We start from the raw sequence: 26,317 nt of genomic DNA, 5'->3' as shown, positions 1-26,317 counted from the left end.
TGGCCATTTGGATAGCTTGCTTGGGCTTGTCCCAAACTTCACTTCAAAAGAAAGGAAGCACTGGGGGAAATCAAAAGCTGCTCTAAAATGGTCTGCTCTATACTATCTCCTGCTGACATGTATTTCTGCTTTGCTTCCCAGTCACATGTCTCTGGAGTGGAAAGCATCTTCTTTCACCTCCTGGCTTCATTCTGCCTTTGTCGCAACACCTCAGTTCCCATTCTAGACCTGCTTTCTATTCTCGCCAGTGTTGTCCTTTGCCAAACCTTAGACTGGACTAGGAAATCAAAGTCAAGCAAATTAATACTACATTTATCATAAGTTTGTAGTAACAGAATCTTGCATGTTTGAATATTTCCCCCCTCTTCCTCCCTTTGTCTTTGAGAGAACTAGGGACAATCTTATCTAAGGCACTTACTTAGAGTACAGTTCTGCCCAGAACTCCCAATTTCTTTTACCTGACTGTTGTCTTGGTGGCATCTGTTTCTCCTGTTCCTTGAGGTTATTCAATTTTCTCATTATATCACTTGGCTTCGGATTTGCCATAAAACTGACAAAGATTTCATGCATTATAATTTTTTTTAATTGTAATTTTAATAATGATTACAATTTACAACAATCAAAACTAATGCAAACTAAAAAAGAAAAACTAAAAAACAGAAGGTGCAGAAAAAAAGAAGAAATAGAAAACACAAAAGAAAAAATAGAATATGGTAGCAAATATGAAAAGCTTTATATACAGAAATGACTTCCTTGTTCATTACAAGTTTAACCAATTATAGTAACTTATCACTTTCTCTTAAACTATAGCAAATAATCTCTTCTTCCCATGATACAGATCCCATCTCTTCTCTATAAACAAATTCATTTCATTCTTAATGTCAGCAAAAGTCCATTAAGACTTACCAGATATAACAACATATCTATTTTGTTAATCAAGGTCATATCTTTTTTCTTTTACTTTTAAGAATCATGACCTCTAGCCCTTCAAATAATGTCCTAAAACTTGATTTCTTTTCATTTCTTCCTTGTCCATTCTCACAAAATTCATTGTAAATCCAATATAGGAAAATTATCCAGGGCAATCTCTTAGTTTTATTTGTATATCCCTTTTTTAATTATCAAGACATCAGATGTTTTATTTTATATGTCCAGTGCAAAACTTTTTTCCATGTCATTCCTGTCACCTGCCATTTTAAAATCCATTTTTAGATCAGTCTCAATCATAACTGATAATATTTGTTCCTCTTCCATAGCACTTTTTCAACAAGTATATCTGTAGAGGCAGATACTCTTAAAGTTAACTTCTGAGCCCATTGTTCAAAAATACCCTTCAATGTGTCCAATGTTAAAATATCTTGTGTCATTCTCTAGAAATAATTCAAGCATGAGTGTTCTTCTTTATTAATTGTAATCTTTAGTTCTTTCTAGTTCCCTCTAGTGTCCAGTTTTTAAAGTCTTATTTTTTTTAAAAAAAGAAAGAATTCAAAAAAGAATGTATTTTTCTATGGGAAGGATTATTTTTAATTAGTTCCAAAATCTTATTTTAAGTTTATCTAAACCCTTAGTCTGTAAGTTTCTAAAATCAAAGTTTTAATCAACCTTTTGCTGTTTACTCCAGAAAAAAAATAATACTGTAGGTCCTTAAACATGTATTTAAAACTTCTATAGATTGGAGGAAATTTACCAAGTGGTGTAAAACTTGTCAATCCAAAGGTTCCTAATAGTTGAAAAGTAACAAGTAATTTCCAAAATCCAGCCCATATGTTTAAGAGTGGCCCTCTAAGTAGAAGAGAAACACCATAGGTACTTAGCGAGTAATTTCACTACAGTTTGCCAATAGCTGTCAGAGTAAGATGTGTTACAACCAGAGCATCTCAAGTTCATTTTCCAGCTTTTCCAGATTAGAGCTAGGAATACTTGGAACCATAGAAAACTGTTACCTATTAGTATAAATTAGTATTGTCTCAGCATTGGCAATTTTAAGATGTGTAGACTTCAGTTTCCAGAATCCCCCACCCAGCATGTTGGGAGTTGAAGTTCATACTTCTTAAAGTTCCCGAGGGTGAGAAACAGTGGTGTAAACAACACTGAGTCTGCTGAATAAATGATCGGACTTTAAACAAAGCATTACACACACATAGTTATCATACTATTTGTTAGGGATAAGCAATATTATGCAATATGTAGAAAGGGAGTAATGCAAGTCCACTTTTCAACTCAACAAAATAATATAATATTTATGTGGAATTTGTATTTATTTGTATAATAAGGTATGCAACGTATACATCTTTTAGTTCAGATTAAAAAGTGACTGATGTCCTATCTATCTATCTATCTATCTATCTATCTATCTATCTATCTATCTATCTATCTATCTATCTATCTATCTTGTCTAATATAATACTAGAAGTATTGTTGGCCACCTAGAGTTACCCTGTGATAAGACAGGTGGCCAATACATTTTATAAATAGAGGTAGGTAGGTAGGTAGGTAGGTAGATAGATAGATAGATAGATAGATAGATAGATAGATAGATAGATAGATAGGTAGACGGACGGATGGATGGATGGATGGATGTAGGGGCCATCCAAAAAACTGAGCAGTGGAAGATTCAAGGCTGCTAAGAAAAGCATATAAATATATCATTCACAAAGATGTATAGATGTCCAACAATTTAAAAAAGAACAGTATCCCATTCAACTTTCTCCTGCCCTGAGGATTTCAAGTTGCAATCTATCTGGTTACAAGAGACAACAGAAAGCAAGATCAGCCAAGATAAAGTAAATGTATAACATTGATCACAAGATTTAAGAGTCATCAATCTTCCAATATTACTGGACAGCAATTCTTGGATGGCAGAAGTTACAAGCTGGTACAGAAACATGCTTTCGATTCTTCTCAGAACTGAAATTTTAAAATGAGTTTGACAGATAAAGTAGGTATCAGGAATTTTTGTTGCATCTGCAAGAAGGCTGAAGAAAAGCTCTGGAATATGAAAGCTAAGAGAGATTGCCAAGAGATCAGTCTAAGCTGCCATTGAGATAAGCCAAATTTGATGAGGGACTCAAGACACATTTTACATATAGCCCAAAATATGGTGAAAGAATACCAGAAAGTAGAACATAATAGATACTGTCAGTTATAGAAAGATTATGTTTTTTTCCTGCAATGTGTAGGGGGGGGGGGGAAAGCAGCCTTTGAGTTCTGTAGAAAGAGAAATAGGTCTGTTAGATCTGAGGAAATGATGCCCTCTAGTGATAAGTGTGCAAAGGTATTACAGCCATTCAAAACCAAAGGTGAGCAGTTTGAATGTTTCTAAGCAATTATGTTTTTTGGTCATGTTAATCAACTTCAGTGTATTATTCACAAATTGGGATGCTTCTAAATAGAGAGTCCTGATGTTATTGATTAAAATAGATTGCAATTATTCTACTCTCTCTCTCTCTCTCTCTCTCTCTCTCTCTCTCTCTCTCTCTCTCTCTCTCTCTCTCTCTCTCTGTGTGTGTGTGTGTGTGAAGAAAAGCTGGAAGAAGTACTGGAAAACCCAATATACAGTACTTGCAAGTGAAATATGCCTACAAGTTATAATATAATATAGTATTAAAGAACACCTGAATGGCAGGAGAACAATAGCATGGAAGATACTATATATATACTATAGACATATGGACATATAGCTCCTGAGATGATCAGAAAGATCTTTGAATCATAGATGGGATTACAAAAAGTTGGTGTAAAAATAGGCTTTGCTCTACAGGAAAATTTTGCTTTGTAAAGATTTTGCAGAGAAGTTTAGAAGACTTGGAAGTATCACTTAGTCCCTACTCCTTCCCTCACCATTACTGATTGCTGAAATGTAACCACAACACTCACAATTAGCTTCTGGTTTGAAAGCACATTTTAAGCTCTTTTGCTGTTCAAAGATTCTACCCCTTAAGACATTTCTTCTAAAGTTTAGACAAAGTTTTCTTTTCTGCAATTTCCACCCATTATTTTTATTTCTTCTTTCTGAAACACCAGCAAGCAGATCTACTTTCTAAGAATCTGTTCATCATATATTAGCAGTACAAATATAGAAAAAATATAGTGTCAAATATAACTGATTTTTAAGATATTCCAAGAAAAGCATTATAAATACACTGTGAAAATAGAAGAAAAAAATGAGATAAAGATGTTTCAGATTGGACACAAACATTTTAGGAAGGAGGCCAAGCTATACAGCCAAATCAGTCTGGCTGATCTGGTTTAGGCATCAGGTTAAAAGCCAGGAGACTGTGAATTCTAGTACTGCCTTAGACACGAAAGCTGGCTATGTGATTTTGAGCCAGTCACTCTCTCTCAGCCGAACAGTGCTGTTGTTGTAGGGAAAACAGGAAGAGGAAGGAATGTTAGATGTGTTTGTTGCCCTGAAATTATTTATAAAAATAATAAAGGTATGGGAAGTAGGTAAAATTAGTAAACAAATAATTTTTCAGTGTTATCAACATGATATCTTACAGGACTATCTAATGATAGTCATTGTTTGGCAATGGGCTTACTCCGCCAGTGGGTGGCCTTAGCCTGTGATGGTGGAGAATGTAAGGTTGACTCAATGCTATGTTGAGTGCTATAGGGCAGAGTTCCCCAACGTTTCTGACTTTGCAGATCGGCTGCGGGGAGAGGAGATGGTTTTGCGTGAGCAGCAGGCAAACACGCATGCACAACTCCATTTGCCTGAGTGGCAACTCTGTGCACACACTGCTGCTCGTGCAAGTGGGCATGTGTGCTTGCGAGCTGGCATGCCACTTCCACAACTCGGTTCTGAGTGGCTCAAGGCCTGGTAGTGGGCTGCTACAGGATTTTGTCCCTACTCTTTAATATCTGTATGTTAGCGTTCTTGGGGGAGCTCATCTAATACTTTGGGGGAAAGTATAATTGGTTTGCTGATGATACCCAACTTTATATCATCACTCTAGGCTGGAAGAGAGATGTTATCGACATCCTATTTTGAGTTCTGGGACTTATAGCAGTTTTGATTATTTATTTATTTATTACATTTATTTGCCACCCATCTCATTTCAAAGTGGCTCTGGGTGGCTTACAGTGTAAAAAATAGTAATCAGGTATAAATGTTCCAACCCAATAAAATGACAATACAAACAAAAAAAATCATTGTCACAAGATGGAGAAGGAGGGAGTGGGGGGGAAAATGGGGTTAATTCTTAATCAACTACCTCAAGAAGAGCCCCCATAGCAATCTTGATGGGAAAGAAAAAAAAACTGAAGCTGAATAAGATAGAGTTGTTATTTGTATGTAGGGTGTCTTTGGTAATACTTGTGCTAAAACTCCTGCTCTGAATGGGAAAGTTACCGAAGAAGCAGGAGGTGCCTGACTTGGGGATCCTTCTAGAAAAATGGCTCCTACTTGAAAAGCAAGTGGAGGCCATGTCTAGAAGGAGAAGATTTGCCTGGCTCTATCTGATGCTCTGGTTACAACTTTTTCTGGGGCAGGAGAACATGGCTACAGTAACTCTCACTCACCCTCATTACCTCCTGGTTGGTCTATTGCAGTGCACTTTACATGGGGTTGTCTTTAAAGACTACTTGGAGACTATGACAGGTCCAGAATATGACAACCTGTATATTTACTGGTTCTAGGTGTTGGAAGTATGTAATATATAATGGATTCTGTGGGCTCCACATTAGTTGGCAGTTGGTTTCTGGGTATAGTTTAAAATGATGGTGTTAAAAGGTCTTAATGACTTGGTGTTTGGGAAATTGCTGTTCAGCCAAAACTTAAACATCTCGCTAGATCTTGTAAGGAGAAGCTTTTAATAGCCCTTCCAAGGGAGATCAAGCTAGCCCCTTTCCTGCTAATCTAGGAAAATATTGAGGTATAAGTTATAACTATCCCTTTGGTGGTTTGGCAGACTTCTACATTGGTCTCCCCACTCCATCTCTAAATCTCTATTTTCTGGTCCAGATAGATAGATATATTTTCTCTTTTGTGCAATTGGCTTCTATGCAAGTGAGCATAAGTGATCCAATATTGCATTTGACTTCAATTTTCTGGTTTGATTCCAGACGTTCACACTAAGCAATCCACTTTTGTGCAATCTGTACATTGAAATCGATTCCCTTGATTTTTTCTTTTTAAAGCAAGCTGAAATCAGGAGCTTCTGTTCTGACTGACCAAACTCAGAAATGATCCCAGGAACAATAAAGGTTCCAAGACAGGTCTTGCAAAGGTTTCCTTTATCAAAGGGCTTGCAAAGGCTAGCAGCAGACAAAACAAACATTTTTCAGCCACTTCCTTTTTCATCTCCTCTGCTCTTTCTATCTTTTTCAGCTATTATGCAAATTTGAGTTCCTGTTACTGGTAATTATAATCCAAACTCAAAGGGAGGTTAGAGTTCTCTCCCTTACAAAGAATCTGAGTCTATAAATATGTGTGCACATTGTATTTGATTATTGTGCAGTTGGTTAATGCTATAGGAACACTGTGAACTAATCAATTTCTATATTGCAGCATTTGAATTTTAGAAGGAAGCTCTTTTCAAATCCAACCTGCAGGCAGTTTAAATGTGACTCATTTGTTTAATATTAAGATAATTAGGAAGTCAAAGTTTCATGCATTAAGTAATATCAGAAATGTTCAGCTATTTCTTAAAAGTAAACATTCTAAAAGATTAGAGAGCAGGTTCCCAGAATGTGAAAATGCTGGTTTATGCTCCATGCAGCATTTCCAAAAGAAATAAGAGATTCTTCAAGAGCTTATTTTTAGTTTTCATGAATCATCACTTTGTTTTTTTGTTTTTCATGAATCATCACTTTTGTGAAAAACAATGCTCCTTATTCTTTTAATCCAAACAATACAATTTCATTTGCAGAAAAGAAACCCCTATTTTTAAATCAATTTGTTCATGCAGCTTAGGCTGCAGTGTGAAATTGCCCTTAGTTCAATGTAATGGTTCATCACTGCATATCAGTTTCCCTAGCCTAGATACCTACTGATAGGGGATAATGGGAATTGTAGTGTAATGTGCTTGGAGAATGTCAGGTTAAGGGAAGACAGAGTGTTTCTGCGTACAAAATATCTTAGGATCAATTTAGACCACCCCAATCATTAAAAATTCTGGGCAGTATATAAATAAGAACAATCACACCAGGGTTATCATGAAATTTTCTGCAGGGGGCGTCAAAGTTAAGTCAAGATGGCAACTATGTAATCAAGGCCTTATTCATTTTAATATGTGTCATGTGTGAGATATATTAAAAAGGAGATGGAGCTTAATGACATGGTTGCAACTGCCATCTTAACTTTTTTGACACCCAATCATTATTTTGGGAAAAGCTCAGTTCTAAAAATACTCAGTTTGGGACGTTATTAAAAAAAAATGACACAAGCATGTTGTAGACAAGAAGGCAAAGAATTTATGTTTAAAAGTCCCAAACATAAATTCATCCTATTGGACAATAAATTAAATTGGGCTATTGGAATTTGTTTGTTGATAAATATATAATAAAGAATTGCAGCCATAATCTGAGAGTTTGCAACATATTCGTGCAAGGATATCCAATATTCAGCCAATATTGCAAGTAGCGATATAAACATACATTTGTATACTTTTTTTAATGGACTATTACTAAAACAACATGACAAAAACACGCCTGGGCCTTGGGCTCATTTGTGTCTCCCATTGTGGCCAATCTTTACATGGAAGCCCTAAACCCCTTCACAGGAATTCCACCCATTCACTGGTATAGGTATGTGGACGATACTTGGATCAAGACCAAAACACAAGAATTGGAAGCATTTACCAAACATATCAACTCAGTGGACAGATACATCAATCATCCATGAAGATGTTAAAGAAAATAGTCTAGCCTTCCTGGACTGTTCTGTATACATTAAGGAAGAGAGAAACCTTAACATTGAAATTTACAGAAAACCCACTCACATGGATTAATATTTACATTTTGATCCACATCACCCACTGGAGCACAAAATGGGAGTTATTAGAAATGATGAGTTATTAGTTGAAGGCCTGCCTCCCAGCAAAGAAGGAAAAGAAAAAGAAATAAAACATATCAGGGAAGCGCTCAGAACATGTGGCTATCCTAAGTGGGCCTTCATCAAATCTCAAAAAAGACCTAGCAGGAGCTCCTCTGTAACAGACGAAGAAAATAATAAACAAAGCAATGTAGTAATTCCATACATTGCAGGAATATTGGAAAAGCTCAGGAGGATCTTCAACCAGCACCACATATGTGCACACTTCAAATCTAAGAATACACTAAGGCAAAAGCTTGTCCACCCCAAGGATAAAGCACCTAGACATAAACTGAGCAATGTGGTATATGCAGTACAATACAGTGAGCCATGTGTAGATGTGGACATTGGGGAAATGAAACAACTTCATAAGCATAGAAGAACAAACCCATCAGGACAAGAGTCAGCAGCCCATCTGCATTTAAAAGACAAAGGCCACTTTTTTGAAGACAGCAAAGTCCATATTTTGGACAGAGAGGACCGCTGGTTTGAAAGAGGGGTCAAAGAGGCCATCTATGTCAAAACTGAACTGCCCTCTCTCAACAGAGGGGGAGGGATCTGACATCATCTACTGTATCTCCATCATCTATTTCAACAGTTCCAAGAAGACTCCACACCCATTTGTACTATTCAGGTGACCTTGGAGACACAGATAAGCCTCCAGGTAGCTTTAACGACTTGCTAAAAGAATGCAAATGAACAGTTCTCTGCAGGAGTATAAATCTTTCCATTCCCCACTATCCAGTCAGAGCTGAAGAAGCTTCTTGGATGAGAAGCGAAACATCTTCGAAGAAAAACAAGAAAGTCCAGTTGCCTCATAAAAAGCATCTTTGGGATAACTATGACATGGTTAATTGAGAATCTCCATAGACGGACTATTATTAAACTCTTTCAAAGAGTGAGTTTGTGGCATATCATCAGATGAATTTTAGAACAGCAATTTTAAAACAGATATTTTAAGAGAGTCTTTGGATAGTATGATTTGATTGTTTTGTTGTTCAAACCAATGCTTTCTGATGTACATTGCCTAGTCCTTCAAATCTTCATCTTCTATCACTTGACACTTTTTGAATTCTAGAAGTCAGCATTAGCTTCATAGGTACCCAGTATAAAACTGTTTTCAATTACTGTGATGGTTTTTGTTTTCAGACTGTTTGTTCCTAGCCACTTAAATATACACAGGAGGTTTTCCTGGAATCTTTCGTTAAATTTCATTTGAAGATTTTTCACTTTTACTATATATTCAAAATGAGTTGCAAACATTAATATCATGTCTGGCAGGAAAGATTTCCCAAAACTTTGTACAATCCTCTTTAAAAAATATTGTTTGATATATTTTCCAGCACATTTATCTGCTGAGTATTTTTTGCCAATGTCCTTTTTAAAGAGATATAGCTTGTTGAAAAGCCTATGCTTCATTGCTTACAGTAGAAAGAGGCCTCCTAATAATCATCTGCAACAGATGTGCATTGTGGTATTTTCCAACTGAAACTGTATTGCCCAATTGCAATACTATGTAATACAGCATATGGACTTCCTTTGCATTTACTGTGCTTAAATTATTGTATGTAGAGGTTTTTTGTTTTTGCCTTTTTTTTGTTTAATTTATTTATTGCCCCACTGCATTTTTAAGTTATCTAACTCAGTCTTCTCCAGTATGCTATTTTGCAGATCTGTTCAATAACCAGCTGAAATATTCCCAAGTAATCACATGGAGAGTGTTTTTATACTAAGAAAATGCTATGATTTTAAAATTGATCCTACAATATAAATATTTAGGGAATTAAGCCTATCATAAAGGGTAGAGGGAGGATTTCAGCAGGGAGCTATTACTGCAGACTTCACCAGAATTGCATGATTATGAAATCACACACATTAAAAATGCTGCTTCCTATTATATTACAAAGCTCAGTAGCTCGTAGTCATGGATTTGTATTTTTGTCAATAGAGTAGATTTATATTCTAGACTGCAATAAGTATACAATGTGAATTACTACATTCTTGGCTGTAAGAATAAAAGAAATATCTGATAATTCTAAAGCAAAATAGGTAGGGTCTAACTGTCCAGGCAGCCTTGCAAAAAAGCTCATCAGGAAGCTGAAGGTGTCTGTGGAAGGAACTATGAAGTTGTGGCCAGAATGTGCGTGGGTGGCTGTAAGGGTGGAGCAAGAGGAGGAAGTGTCAAAGAGCAACCACCAGCCTCAGAGATAAGGAATTTCCTGTATTCACTTTCTTTTCACTCTGCATGTACATCTCCTAGAGCCACAGACCCTGGTTGAAACCCTAGAGATGATGAAGTTACTGGCAGCATGAGGTGAGAGAGGAATTTACGGGAAAGGACAGGCAGGGGAGAAAATCTCAGTTTAAGGGAATCATTTCTTGAGAATATGAAGATGGGGAACAAAGCTGCAAAATATGGGGCAACCCCCCTCCCCGCATAATATTCTCCCAACCCTCATATATCTGGAGCAAAGAATGAGTGAAGGGTCTTTTCTAATCATTGAATATGCAATAGCCTCAAGGAGTACCCATTTTATTCAGGTGGCTTTTGATTTTTCCCAAACAAGTTTGTTGGACTGAGTTGCATATTTCTCTCTCCCTTTGGCATTTTCAACATTTTTCAAGAATACCAAGCTAATTGGCATCTTCTGAACAAGGCTCTGATATGTCTGATTTAAATGGGGTTTTCCGTACCTGGTTTTTGTGCGTTGGATGATAGAAAGATAGTGAAGCTCTTAGTGATGATCAGTTTGCTTGAATATTTTCTAGGCGCTTTCCTGGGAACATGGATTCATCGAGCTGCATTCTTTCTGTGCTTACTGGCCTCTCTTACCTAAGTTCAACAAATCCTTGCTAGCAGAGCCCAGTCCTGGCCTATTCAGCATGTTTGAGAAATCATAGTTTCTGCATGCTACAGAAGCAAACAAGGCGGAGAATGGACAAGGCTACCCATAGCAATCAGGAAGTTAAGAAACATGTGCGCCTGCAAGATCGGTGAGTCAGTGGTACTCCAAATTCCATGCATAGACTCTGAGATTCTAGTAGTAAGTTAAGCATTATGCTGGTTCTAATAGACAAAATTATGTTCTCCAACACTCTGCATAGCTTTGCTGAATTTGGCTATATTAGCTGGGATTCATAGGAATTGTATATAGAGATAATAAAGCTGGGAATGCTGACTAAATAGATTAAAATGGATGCAGGTAGTCCTCAATTTATGACTGGTCACTTAGAGACCATTCAAAGTTACAATGGATCCTGAAAATGGGACTTAAGATCCGGTTTTGAAGTTCCAACATCCATCTCCCCCCCAGTCACATGACCACATTTTGGGCACTTGACAACCAGCTTGCGTTGATTTATGATGTTTTTGATGGAAACTGGCATTTATTTTTGGTTTCCATCAAAACTGGCTCTATAGTGAACAATCAGTTTGCTTAATGATTGCAGTGTCCATTTTACAACCACAGTGCTCACTTAATGAGTGCTGCAAAAAAGGTCATGTGTCCAATCTAGTCATATGGTGACCTGCTTTATGACTGTCATGACCTATGGCCAAAATTGTGAACTTAATTATACTTATAAGTTGAGAACTACCTGACCCTTTAGGGAAGAAGGCTGTCATAGAGTTAATTCACAGTGTACAAAGTAATACTAACAAACCATATGCTTCACTATGGTTTGTTAAATAGGTCTCAATTAGCTGGTTTCATACATACTACTAAGCATGTGAATTGCAGTGGCTAGTTTACACATGAATGTAAATTAACAGATTAAAACCACAATTTCCATAAGCAGTTTAATCAAGATCAAGTGGCATTCAACAGTATGTACTTCTATTTGTGGTTAGATACAGTTTTTTGTTTTGCATTGTTTTAATCTAGCACTCTATTGGCATAACTTGGCTTGACATGGGCTTTTCAGGTCTGGGGTCCCAATACCTCTGTAGACAAAGTCCTGTGGACCTGCTGCATATTTAAGTATAGCTTCTGTGCTGTGATTGACTTAGCTTCTCTTCTTTCCAGTGAAGTTGATGGTAATCTTCCATTGAATATTAGATGAAATATTGTTGATCATTAATGAACACAGTAGTTGAAACTTCATTCCTGGCAACCAATCTGATTAGGTGGGGTAGCTAATCATTCTGAAGGAGATAATGCAACAAAAGCACAAATATCTGGGTGCTGATGACACCCAGTTCTACAGCCCCAACCAACCAGCTAAAACCCTTGAATGCTAACTAATGTTAATATTAGGTTGAATAAGTGAGTAGAAGCTAAAATTACATCCAGATATGCTAGAAGTGAGAAGCTGTGTTGGTAAGGAGGAAATTGTTTGGCGAACAGAAATGAAGCCTATTCTGGATAAGACTGTACTCCTCAGACATAACAGATTTAGGGTTTGAGAGTTTTCTTTGACTGTCCCACTATTACTGTACTGTATTTGCAGTTCAGAAGCACGTTAGCACAACTGTGGCTGATGTGCTACTAAGCCAGTTTGTGTAGTGGTTAAGGTACTGGAGTAAAAACCAGGAGACTCTGAGTCACACTTCTGCTTTAGGAAAGCTGACTGGGTGACGGTTGCTAGAATTGGGTATGTCTAGTTTAACGAAGAGAAGGACAAGGGGGGACATGATAGCAGTATTCCAATATCTCAGGGGCTGCCATAAAGAAGAGGGAATCAAGCTATTTTCCAAAGCACCTGAAGGCAGGACAAGAAGCAACGGGTGGAAACTAATCAAGGAGAGAAGCAACCTAGAACTAAGGAGAAACTTCCTGACAGTGAGAACAATTAATCAGTGGAACAGCCTGCCTCCAGAAGCAGTAAATGCTCCAACACTGGAAGTTTTTAAGAAGAGAATGGACAGCCATTTGTCTGAAATGGTATAGGGTTTCCTGCCTGAGCAGGGGGTTGGACTAGATGACCTCCAAGGTCCCTTCCAACTTTATTATTATTATTATTATTATTATTATTATTATTATTATTATTATTATCAATCATCGCACAGTCAGCCAGATGTTCAGACTGGATTTGGCATTTTGTCTACCTATCGAGTCCTTACCCAGGACCTGGATAGGCAGATGTGGATGTTTGATGGTATTACAGATATCGTCGCAGGATGGAAGCAGTTCCTAATAAGGCTGCCTTTTGCAATTGACTAATAGCGAATTTGTCAATGCCAATGGTGTTCAAGTGGTGCTCCAGTTGTTTTGGAATTGCACCCAATTATTATTATTATTATTATTATTATTAATATTATTATTATTACTTTGGGCCAGTCATTCTTTCTCAGCCCAACCCACTTCACATGCCTGTTGTGTGGGAAATAGGAGGAGGAAGGAATATTATGTATGTTCACCACCTTGAGTTTCTTATAAAATGTAATAAAGGAAATATTTAAAAGATATAATAAATAATTAAAAAATAAAATATAATTCCTGAGCAAAACTGTTAGCAGTTATCCATGTCTTGGCTACTTAACTACTCTAACAGTTTCTACAGGGGATTTCCTGAAAAATTGTCCAGAAATTGCAGCTGGTGAAAAATATACTATTGTATTGTTAACTATAGGAATTATAGGATGCCTGTACTGAAAAATTGTTGGTGTTAACAATTAAAACATTAATTACCTTAAGGCCTGTCATGATGAACAGGGATAGTTATTTCAATCAGCAGCAGAGGTCTTTTCAAAATGCTCCTCTGCCACAAGGTCTCTCTGATAGATGGGAGAAGACCTTCTCTTGCATGGCTCCTATCTGTGCAATGCCCTCCCCGTGGTGGTGCATTTAACTTCTTAGTCTTTCAGTGTTTAGAAAATGTCAAAACTGCAAAAAAATGTCAAAACTGCATCTTTTTGTTTAAACTAGTTTTTCTATCCTATGCTAATATGTGGCCATCCGTGCAGACATTTTAAGTTTGAGGGAGCAAGAAACCCTTGGAGGTTTTAATGATTTACTAGACTACACTTGGTTATTGCAAGTCTCCCTGCTACTGTCCAGTTGGTGAACTCTTTAATCTCCTTGGCCATTTTTGTATAGTTGCTAGATGCACCAGATGCTTGACTGGCACTGACTGAGGTTGTTCTGACATACTGTAGAATACTGACTTTCTGGAAGATTTGATTTCAGATCTGCCAGAAGGTTGGTCTTCCCACTGGGGTACAAATCAAAGACCAAAGGACTTTTCCATTCCTTGGGTATGAAAATGATGCTGAAAAAATCTCTCCTAGATGGTACTGATATACACATTGTACTATTTTACTTGAGGAAACAGTAAAAAGGGGGGGGGTTGCTTTTGCTCCTCCAAGGTTGCTGAGAATCTCTGTCTCCCCTCCTGAGATTCCAAAGGAATAATATTCTTGCTTAGGATCATTGCAATATTGCTGAAGCAGCAACGTGACAAAGGTAGAATTTTTCTCTAATCTCTGAGGGTAGATGAATGAGTTAGAGTCCAGGTTTTGTTGTTCAGAAGAGAGAGTCTTATGTAGTGAAGATTCAACAAGATAAGAGATATCAAAGGAATCAAAGACGTTTTAAGATGCCTTAAGGTAGTTGCATTTCCCAGAATTGGCACAGAAAGGCCAGAAGATGTGGTCCAAAACACACAATTCCTGCAAGTACAATTTATTTGAAGGCCAGACAACTCATATAGTTCCTGCATAAACATAAAGTGGGCAATAGTGAAGCCATTGCATAATTTGAATTAACCAGGCCAGGATTAAGCCGCTGCATTTGAGATGCTGAGCATGCAAATCAGGAGCTTGCTGCAAATATTTTCTGCAGACAGACTTAGAGTGCCTCTTCTGGCAAAGCATTAAAGCAAGCCAAAACAGAGGTCCAATGGTGGCAATTGGAGTTTGCTTTCCAATTGATAGTGATGTGGGATGGGAAGGGAAGAGATGGCAGGTTTTCTGCCAACTGTTGCTCTGAAACTACCTGACATTACAGGGTATGCAGGCAGCAACCCTAAACTGCCCCATTGCTGAGTCATGGTAAGTGATGTGGGGGCAGTGCTTTTCATACTGACATACTTTCCTCCTGTCTTAGGAGGAAAGTAAATGGATGTGGGTTATAGAGATAGGGCTGAATACTGATTCAGGCCAAATTATTCTGATTATTCAACTCCTCTTATTTATTGGTAAAAATACATCTCTACTCATTCAGAAAATAACTACTTGCCATATTTTTGTGATATTTGGCACAACAACCTCATTTTGTCAGCAGAGACACTCTGTTGCTATAGCATAGGCTGCCTTTTTTAGTTTGATGGTTTGTAACTTCAGGCTTCTTTGTCTTGCAGAAGGGGTTCCAATGTGTCACTGGTGTTGGACATGAGTTCTCTGAGCAACACTGAACCCATTGTGCAAATCTCCACTCCTAGAGATGTCACAGTACAGTTTTTGAACACTGCCAGTCATGTCCTAACACAGAAGATGCTACAGGAATGGAGCTGCAATCTGGAAGAGCTTCAAGAGGAGTTTGCGGTGAGATTCTCAAAACTGCCTACCAACTGCCTGATTTGATTCCAGGTTAAACACCTCCAATACCTTGGTTCCTTCCATCATGTATTGCATGTAGGGCAGATAAGAGTTTCCCCTGCAGGAATTCTGATTATGTCAAAAACCAATTCCACTTAGTACCAAGCTTGAGTAATATAAAGCAAAGTGTCTTTAAGCCAAGGGAATTGTAGGAAAAGGAAATATTGGATTGAGCTGCAATGGATATAATAAAAAGTAGAATATTAAAAAAACCACAGAAGAGAATCAGCTGCTTAAGGTTTCTTCATCCCAGTACACAGTAAACATCACTATCTAGCTATGGTAAGCTGAGAATCTGAATGGAGTTTTTTTGGTCCCTGCCTATTTTTTCCAGTGGAACTCTGTCATGCTATTCAGATACCAAGTTTGACTTTGAATATCACTATCCTGATTCAGACTGATGCTGAATTAGTATAGGATCCAGTTGGTCATGGTTCTTAGTTAGCAGCATCTAAGCAGAGTAATAATTCTGAGTTATACTTTCCCCCCCATCTTTTTCTGCTGAGCTCTCCTTGCTGGGAAGGTAGGATTGGGAAATTGCCTACTTGAAACAATAAAAGGCACTGATGATATTGTTTCCAGCTCTCTGAGTACCACTCAGAAAGGAAAGCAATTCATCAATTCTTCTTCTCCTTAATAGAAAATCCCATCAAACTTCATCAGTCCAGAAGAACTCAACATTCCTGGTCGAGCAGCAAAGGATAGATACAAATCCATCCTACCAAGTATGTTTACTTTGTAATTGTCTTTGAACAGGGAAAAACTGGGATTGGGAAAGGAAAACAAAGAGTTTTGGCTCCAGATTTATATTGCATAACGTACTGCAGAGCTTGCCTTCTGCAACATTGGCAGACCCTTGTTTTCAGTAGGATCTCCTGTCAAGTTTCTTGAGGATTCATGACTCAAAAGTCTGAAGTTGTCATTAATATCACTAGGGAACACAGCTGACAGCTAATGTTTTTATGACCAGGTGATAAAATTCCTATTTTAGCTTTCAGAAAATAGTTTTCAGTCCACTGAGTAGAATGACACAAAGTGTATCTTCAGCAGGATAGGCATTTGGAGATCCCTGAGGGGGTCAATATATCATACTGAGTGGGAAGTCTGGAATGTTAGTCCAAACACTTCTGGAGCATGCTCAGTTGGACAATTGATTGTAGAGTACTGAACTGGAGAAACTTGCCACACATGGAACATCACTGTAGAACATGAAATAGTTACAAAGGGTACTTCTGGATGGAGGACTCCTAGAGTTACCAGTTAAGTTAATTAAGTAGCTATTGAATTTTCCATTTCTTGGGTATGAAATATCTAAGAAATGTTGGGGAAACATGGAGAGATTTTAAGTAATAGAAGACAATATATTCAAGAGCTCCAGTAGAATTCCATGAATGAGAGAATTTTTGTGCAATAAACATTTCATTGGAAATTAGAAGCACAATTTCTTTCTAGTGGGATATCTCAATGAAAAAAAAAGGAAAGGAAAGGTTAATCCCATCTAGGATGCCTTGAATTTTTCATTAGAATGGTAAAAATTGAAATATAGTATAATAAAGCAATATCTTTCATATTCAAATATTTTTGAATGTTGTGGGCTACTTTTGACCATGTTGTAGCTTCTTCCCTTTCAGTTACAGGGACTCAAAAATTATTTATTGCTCTGAGAAGCATTGAGACTATTATAAGTTGTAGAAAAGCTGATCCATTCCAGAAATTTTGAACTTCTGCTCCCATTATCTCCAAGCTTGGCTGGGTGAAAATAATGTGAAGTCAAGTCCAAGATACCTGGAAGGTTGGGGAAGGCTGCTTTTAAAGCTGTGGTGTGATAAAATACAAAACGTCCTCCACGTACATAAGAATTTCTTGCTGATGCTACCATTCTTGCACAAGACTATAAAGAAGAATATAATTTATTGCTAAATAAGATGAATGAATTTTTGTTGTGGGATGCACATTGCTTCAGGTTTAGGAGAAATAAAATAATATAACTATAAAAGCTCAAGGCATCAGGGGCAAAAACTATTGGTTCAGCCAGGTATTTAACTAGTGGACTTTTTGTTTTTGTCATCCTTGTTTTAAAATATAGGGTTTTAAAATCTCTTTTATACTCCTATTTTGAGATTATAACTGTACATTTATAATGAAAAGTGGGTGAAATAAGGGCCCCAAACCAAACTGACAGGAAACCAGAAAGGTTTCAAAACCACTTTTCTGTGGAATAGTTTGGCCCAACTGATAGTAAATGCTATATTAAGCCCTTAGCTATCTCACCAAACTAAAATATTCCTCTAGATCCCCAGAGTCGTGTCTGTCTCAGGAGAGTCAACAGCCAAGAAGAGGAGTCTTACATAAATGCAAATTACATCCGGGTAAGCCAGTGAATTATCTAGAGGTGAGAATAACAAAGATGGTGGCTCCAGTGTCTCTTGATCACAGTTGTTATTTCTCTCGCATTGTCCAGGGTTATGCTAGCCAGAAGAAGGCCTATATAGCCACACAGGGACCCATGCTAAATACAGTCAATGACTTCTGGACAATGGTGTGGCAAGAAGAAACTCCACTCATAGTTATGCTCACCAAACTCAAAGAAAGGAAAGAGGTATTGTTGTATTATAATAGTATATCAATTCTGATTAATGAGAAGTTTCAAAGTTTCCAGTGTTTGTCCTGGGTTCTGTCCCCTTGGGAAGAGATTTCTGGAGATCAGTGCCATTGCTATAGTATAACATCTGTACATAGTCATTTGCAAGTTAGCAAAATATTCAGAAATATTCAATAGCCACCGCTATAGCCATAGTAATATTGTGGCATACTGTGGCTATTCTAGAGGAATAGATAATGCTATTAGATTTTCTGCAAGATTTCAGTTCAAGATTTGTGACATTCTGGATTATTTTCTTCTCTTAAAGTAATGAGGCTATCTTTACTTTTTAAAAACGAATTTAAATAAATTGAATGAAATGCTTATATACTGTCTTTTAATTCAGAGATCCTGAAACTCCAGTCCAGGCCAAATTTGCCTCATTGAGTGACTCTTTCTGTCTTGTGAGCTTACAAAGCAGTCCTTCTGACCCTCTAAAGCTCCACTCTTTGCAAACCCTCACAGATAAGCTGCCATTTCAAAGTCTTAGTCATATTTTGAAACTGCTTTCCTACTGTTTTTTTTTTCTTTTCCCTGTGCTTTGCTTTCTCTTAGTTTTCAACTAATGACATCTAGGGCTGAACTGCTACAAAGCACTCTGGATATTCTATAGTAGTTTTCCTTGACAGCTTGAAGATACCTCTGGATGAAGTTTTGAAAGGTGTTGGGTGAGACTGCGGGAAGGAGTTTTGGTATCGCCTACTGATGTGCAGGAAGGTTGCTTATTGTTAAACCTATTGCTTATTGCTTAACTTATTGCTAAACGAGGGCCCTCGTGTGCCCTCATTTAGAAATAAAAAAAACAAAGGAGTTTATCATCTGACAAAGGTGCAGAACTTGTGGCCTTATTATTTCTGGAAGCTTTGTTAGCCAGCACAAATCTCTCCAGACCTAATGAATACAAATGTGGTGGCAAGGGAGTATTAATAACTACATCTCAAGTGTATTTTGTAACTCTTAAGATTTTCCTAAGCTTTTTTTTTTCCATAAGGAAGCTTTAGAAAATGCATTAAAAACTCACACGTGAGGTTCCTGAGCCTTAGCAAGCTTGTTGTTGTTTGCTTCGTAGAACCACTCCTGCAGCCCTTTTACTATAGGGGAATAGATCAGTGAATATTGGTTCTAATTTCCTCTTTTCTTTGGGGATTTAGAGTCAGCCACTTGGTTCACACATTTATGGATGAGGATCCCTACCTTTATAATTTCAGAAATGTATCTGTTACTGGCCTGAAGGAGAAGCATCCTATGGATCATTTAGAATTCAAATCCAAGACATTTGGGAATGTGATGACTACACCATTCGTAGCTTTTCTCTGCAGGTATTAATTTCTTCCTGATTAAGGCAAGAGCTCTGGCTAAATGATTTTTCTGTACAGTTCACCTTTCCTTCCAAATCTCTATGCAAGTACTGTCAAAACCTGCCCCTTAAGTTAAACTGCTATACATCTTCTTTTTCTTAAGAAGCCATTAATTTTTCAGAATTTTTCATGATTGTTGCTTTGGGCTTTGTTATTTTTATTATATTTTTTTCTATTTTAAAAATAGTGTTCAATTGGGATTTCTATTATTCTTGTAACAAGATTTTATATATGTGTATGTAAAGTCTATACCAAAAGAAAGCAGTAAAGACTTTGCTTGTTTACTATTTCAGCTAATCAGCCACATTTTCCAGAAAAATTAATCTCATGTCTACTGAAAATGGCTAGTTCTCATTTGATGGCTCTTCTTTAAAAATGTTTTTATAGATTTTTTTTTTCTAATTTTCTTCATGCCTAGATATTTTTCACCCAGGTTCCCTTTGGCTCCTTCTTGTATGCAGATGTTACCATTTTAGCTGTATAAAAAATTCCTTTCTGATTCTTATTAGTGTATATGAATAGACCTGGCCACAAAATATTGCAATCTGGATTATTTCTATTTAATTTTCTACTTGTAGGCAGAATATTCCCTTTCATTTAATCTCTCACTTAATTTTCATTCTACCTATAATTATCAATGATCATTTTATTTGGCATTTCATTGTCTCACTTAGTTGTCATGAGGCTGTTGTGAGGAAGGGGTTTATTTTTCCCTCAGGACTTTTGTCTCCTTAAAGATGTTTGTATAGCTGTAAGTTTTGAAATTCCAATAAGTACCCTGATAATTTCTCTCTTGGATAGATGCAGCCACACTTATGTGAATACTTGAAAGAGTAAAAGTAATGCTATCTTCTATTTCATCATGATTCTTAGTTCAAAGATGAATGTCGCACTGTGAAACACATTGTCTGCTCATCCTGGCCAGACCAGAGGACACCAGAATCAGCCAAGATGCTCTTGCATTTGATTCTTGAAGTGGAGAAAATTCTGAAGGCTGCCCAAAACAAGGGACCAGTTGTTGTGCACTGTAGGTAAGAAATTCTTCTTGTAGCTCCAGTGTTGGATGATGCCCAAGGATGCTGGTTTTGAACATATATTTGAAATCTCCATTTTAAAATAATGTAGCTGCAGATCTAGCAAACACTTCTCTCTGTAAAATTCTGTACTTATAGACAGTGGTGAAACTGGCAAAGTATATTCAGCAAACCTATTTGATTGGAAGGGGATGGACAGATATATTTCTGCACCTTTCTCCTTCATTGCCTCAAAGATGCAATCTGACTTGAAATTGTTGTTCTATTTAGTGCCGGCATTGGGCGGACAGGCTGTTTTATTGCTACTCAGATTGGATGCCAGCAACTAAAGGACAAAGGAGAAGTAGATATTTTGGGGATTGTCTGCCAGCTACGCATAGACAGGTATGGATGAAGTGCGGTATATAGTTCTGAGACTATTTTATGAAAAACTGAAGTGGTCTCTAATGGCCCTCTGTTGTGGCCATGTAGCTTATCTTTTTGTTTTGTTCATATAGTATCCGCTTAACAATATTCTCTAATTAAGCTGAATGTTTTGAAACTTCTGCTTCATGGTATAGTAAAGCTATGGTAAAGCTATTGAGTTTCCCAATGCTGATAATTTGATATGAAAGTAATTAAATTAGTTGGTTCAGTATTCGAGCAAAATCACAGCAATCATTAATGCTTTGGTAACAAGATAGTTTATGGTGAGACATGTATCCCAGGTAGGATTTGTAGGAAGCATAATAGGGTTAATAGTTTGGTATGCCAATGGTATCTGTTCACTAAATACATGGAAGTAAGCTTGATCGCTAAACAAATCAGATCCCACTTTGTGTACCTCAACTTAAGATCTGTATTTGTCTTATTCTACATTGGTCACCACATACACAGAGGCACCAACCAAATTATACCCAGTAATAAATTGATTTCTGTATTGTTACAATAGATTTAATCTCCAATTTTATATAGTCTTGTGTTAAATCAAGTAACCTACTAAACCCTATTGCAGTTATTTCAATGTAACACTTGTGGTAAAGTGTTATACCCACATTGCTATAACTTTAAATGTGATAAAAGCATGTATGACAATGTAAGTACATTATTAGTGCTACTTGTACTGTGCTTCCGGACATCATAGAGCAAAATGTACTATGCAGTGCCAAGAGAAATATATGCAAATCTTTATATATCTTTAATTCTACATTGGGACATGGCTATAGGTTAAGAACCCAGTCAGACATTCAAGTGTTAATTAAAAGGTTTGTGTTATTTATCAACTTCAGTATCTAAGTAAGTGTTGTCTATGGCATGAATAAAATACATGCAAGAAACAACAGAAAATAAATTACAACATCTATAAACAGGATTACAAATAGCCTGGAGCAATATGACTTTACAAGCAATGCAGCAAGTATAGCCTATTGGATAAGATTTTTTAAAGATAGTTCCCAATGTCTTATATATAAAATACAAATGGATCATGTCAACTCTTTAGTTTGCTCTTCCAGGGATTATTAAAAGCTATATCTAAGTGACACTCATAGTCATATTAATAAGCTTTGAATGAAAGATGATTTTAACCTGATACAATTTCTCCGCAATTAATTTAATGACTCTTACCAGTATTTACTAATGCCATTTTAGTTTGATTTAAGAAGTTTTAAAGGTCTTCATAGTTTTCAGTCTTTATTAATTAACCTGTAGATACTATATTTTACAATTTTTTTGAACAGGCATTTGCAATTGAATTGTTTTGCAAAGTATATGTAATTCTCTGCCTACTTTGTAAGCTGTTCTGCTATGGTCTGCAAAGATTGTGAATGATCTAAGATTCCCACTGTTTGCAAAACAAATGTATTGTTCTTCCCAGTGCCTGTACATTTAGATAGATTTTTTTTGCATTGCAGAGGTGGAATGATACAAACCAGTGAACAGTACCAGTTTGTCCATCATACACTTGCTATGTATGCCTCACAGCTTCCTGAGTTCACAGACAACTAATCCATCATGCTGTGATAGCAAGAGGAACTGTTTATATCTTGACACTTTGCTTGGAGAGCCTTTTTCTGATAGCAAGATAGTGAAGTATTTATATTTCAATCACTTGAAATACATAGCTCAAACAAGAACTGTTTGGTTGTTGGTTTTATATAAAAGGAATTTAGCTAGATGTAGAATTTTAATTTCACTTTTTAATGTTTTGAACTTCCTGTGTAAGTTTTGTAAACATAATATTCATTTCAAATCCATTAAAAATACTGTTGTGTTAAATACACACACATATACAACCTGGACTGACCAGATCATGTTGTGAAGATCTTTTCCAAGTGTCTGGAGGCTGTGGAAATTCTGGATGGGAAGCAAAAGGCTCAAGCTTGATCCTGACAATGATGAGGTTTGGGTCCTGAGACAGTGACATGCATCTTTAGTCATGAGTAAGCTTGGACTTTTCCATTCAGAACTGATACACAATATGGAGGTATTCTTAGACTCACATCTCCTACTTAAGGAGCAGGTAGCAGTTATGTCTAAAAGGCCTTTGCACAAATCTATCTTGTGTGACAATTATAATCCTACCTGAACTAGATGGTCGTTCAGATAGTCTCTTTATCATCTCACATATGACTCTTGTAATACAGTCTACATAGGGCTGCCCTTGAAAAACACTCAGAAATTGCCACTGGTCCAGAATACACCACTATGGGCAATTATGGATGTGTCACATGATGACTGTGATATCATATCACAATTCACAGTGTTGGTTATCCTATAGGTTCATTAAAAAGTATTATGTAATGAAATTAAGAAATATGGTTTCTTGGTCCCAGCACCTGCTCTCTGGAACAACATTTCCCCTGAGATTTGTTTGACCCTCACCCCGTCTGAGTTCAAAGAAACCCTTAAAATCTGATTCTTTCCCAAGGCCTGGGGTTAAACTGGATTGTAGGATTTGTGGGTTTTATTATTTTAGAATGAACCGTCTTCCTTTCTTCAGATGTTTGGGTGATTTTATTTTTATTTTTTCTAAGTATTTCATTAATACATGCTGTCCAGAGTTGCTATGGAGTTAGGAAGCCTCATAAATTAAATTAATTAGTTGTATTCAGTCATGACATATAGCCAAAGTACTTTAAATGAGAAAGTGAGTCTTCCAGGCAGAGGCGATCACATTTAAAAATATATAACTTACAAAATATTCAATCAGTCTGTGAGCATTAACACACAATAGGTTAGCGGAATGTATTGGCTTGCTAGTGTTATGTTCAAATGGATGAATATATAAAACAAACATATTTTATATACCTAGGTAAAAATGGAAAATATACTGTAATATATTTTTTCCACTCCCAGTTTTGTATAAATTAGATGCTCTATAACTAACTACATAGGGCTAAAATACATAGGACGTTGCCTTAAAATAAGCAAAAGTGCTAATTTACTTTGCTCAGCATTGGTGATATTATCTTAAATGTAGATACCAACTTTCCCAGCCATATTTCCAGGTGTCTGATAAAATCCACAATAACATATTACAGGTCATATTGTCATGCAGATGTTGCAGATTACAGTACTATATGTAGCCTGTGTCATTTGCACAGCAATATCATGTGTGAATAATACCACTCGCACTCATTATCAAGCCTAGCTATATCTGAAAGGCTTATGCATAGAGAATAAATGTTCTACCTCTGAATTGCAGTTTTTTTATTATGTTTTCTCTCACTGAAGAAAAAAGGAAACCATGTTTGCTAAAAGAACAAAGTTGTGCTGTATCCTTTCAAATCTTTTCCCACCAAGCCTAGCGACCTCCTTATAATAAATATTTTGCATGCATGATTCTTTAACCTTCCAGTTTAAGGCATAAAAATGTAGTCACTGACTTCTCTTTATTTCTACTCTGATCTTTATCTGAAGAAAATACTAAGGAAATTATTCTCTAACCTCATCAAACTGGAGAGTAATCAGAAAAGAAATCTCAATTAATTGTAATTAATTGTAATACTTTCTTACCACTTTTGCATGTGTTTTCCTGAAGCTTATCTTAAAATGAAGCTGGGTGTTTCAACAGTAAGAATTCATATGCCTTTGGAAATGTATTTTTAATCTTATTTTTGAATTTAGAAGCAGTTATACAAAATAGTGGTTATCTCATCCTAATGATGCATAAAAACAGGACATTTCTATATACCTTACTGTTTAGAGAAGATATTATTTATATACCATAACATTGCTAAGGTTTATACATAAATGCTTTGTTAAATTATTCAGTGAAGTTGAAACAAGAAGAAAAAGAGGAAGGAGGTGGAAGAGCAGGAAGAAGATACTGGAACATGCATTTCATAAAAAGCCAAAATTTCCTCATTCAGAATAAATTCTGCCATAGCAATAAATACGTTTTATTGGTGTGAACATGTATAAATTTGGAACACATGTTTCTCTTGTGCAGAGTGGAAAAATTACATTAGCAATCTCAAAGCCATCATTCTGAGGACTACAAGGTGCATTATACTTTCTAATGTGATTTGTCATTTATATAATCCATCTACTTTATTACAGATGAGAAGGGGTTAGATCCCAAAAGTCTGCCATTTAAAAATGGGTTGAGAGGAAGTAACAATTGAAAAGAATGATGAAAGAATAAGGGGGTAAAACAGGAAAGCACATTCATAGGTTTCTTTGAAATATATATCCTTAGGCTTAATTTATATTGCTTGATTTTAGGACAGTATGAACATAGTCATGGCTTATAAGCATTATGTGTATGAACCCATACATTGTGACCTCTTTACATGCTATAACTAAGAGAACCATGACTTAGAGTGAACTGTGAATGCAACCTATTTCTGGCCTGCCTTTGCTGCTGTTGCAGACTGCTTATTTATCTATGAATTGTCCACACTGTTGTGGAAAAAAGGGTCTACTGAAAAATGAACCAAAGCAATGGAGAACTGAAGCCAATTTTCTTTATTAAAATGTCCTATTATAGTAATCACTGAGCTCCTAGCCAAACTGACCAAGAGCCCTAACAATAGATTATATAGTAGTATTATATTATACTAGTTAAAAAGGTGCATCAACAGCCATGAATAATTAATTACATTACAGAGACAAGAAAAGCCCCCAAGTCTGTATCAGCAATAAGTAGTCAATCAGCTTCAGTCTTGTGGCTGGCGCCTTGATCTTGTCATCAGACCTGATCTACATTTCTTTTTATTTTATGGTTTCTTACTCAGGATCACTTTAAGCTGAATTACACTATTAAAGGGCATCATAAATACCGACAATTTTGATTCTATGTATGGGTCTATTGACCCAGGACACATGATTTAAAAATAAAAATCCAAGTCTTAACTAATCAAATTTACTTTTAAAAAATGTTAACTTTCAACTCCACAGTTTATTGCCAATACAAAGCAGTGTGGTCCTCTTTTTGGTTCTGGAGAGCAGATGAATGTCTTTGGTTTTGCATGCTGAGACAAAGTTAACAAGAGAAACTCCAAAATGAAGGAAAGTTTGACCTTTTAAAAGGAGAGCAGAGCAGTTCTTTCTGATGCTACAGATTAGTGGATTTTCTAGATCAACTAGCCTGAATTCCCTTAGAAGTATTTCGAAGAATAATGGACAAGGAACCAATAGCACGTAGGACTGTTTGTGTGTATGTATACAGATAGTCCTCAATCTTCAACTGTAATAGAGCTTGCCCACTATGGTCACAAGTGGTGACAA

At 36.5% G+C, this 26,317-nt stretch overlaps 1 protein-coding gene across 1 annotated transcript; it reads left to right on the top strand.

The window, feature by feature from the left end:
* Positions 1-10,218: 10,218 nt before the first annotated feature.
* On the top strand, positions 10,219-22,884 carry PTPN7 (protein tyrosine phosphatase non-receptor type 7). The gene is made up of 10 exons (XM_039329393.1): positions 10,219-10,349; positions 10,805-11,029; positions 15,335-15,518; positions 16,213-16,297; positions 17,865-17,941; positions 18,034-18,171; positions 19,422-19,532; positions 20,445-20,602; positions 20,876-20,989; positions 22,498-22,884. The coding sequence occupies exons 2-10, from the start codon at positions 10,944-10,946 to the stop codon at positions 22,589-22,591; spliced, it is 1,047 nt and encodes a 348-aa protein (XP_039185327.1). The 5' UTR covers positions 10,219-10,349; positions 10,805-10,943; the 3' UTR covers positions 22,592-22,884.
* Positions 22,885-26,317: the final 3,433 nt, after the last annotated feature.

The sequence above is a fragment of the Crotalus tigris genome, unplaced genomic scaffold (genome assembly GCF_016545835.1).
Source record: "Crotalus tigris isolate CLP2741 ecotype Arizona unplaced genomic scaffold, ASM1654583v1 scf7180000024396.1518868, whole genome shotgun sequence".
NCBI lineage: Eukaryota > Metazoa > Chordata > Lepidosauria > Squamata > Viperidae > Crotalus > Crotalus tigris.
Note: the sequence above shows the minus strand (reverse complement) of the source record. Positions and strands in the feature narration are given on the sequence as shown.

Coding starts and splice junctions, on each gene's coding strand:
- PTPN7 (XM_039329393.1), top strand. CDS start 10,944: ATGCTACAGAAGCAAACAAGGCGGAGAATGGACAAGGCTACCCATAGC. Junction 15,519..16,212: donor AGCTTCAAGAGGAGTTTGCG/GTGAGATTCTCA, acceptor TCTCCTTAATAG/AAAATCCCATCAAACTTCAT. Junction 18,172..19,421: donor AACTCAAAGAAAGGAAAGAG/GTATTGTTGTAT, acceptor TTATAATTTCAG/AAATGTATCTGTTACTGGCC.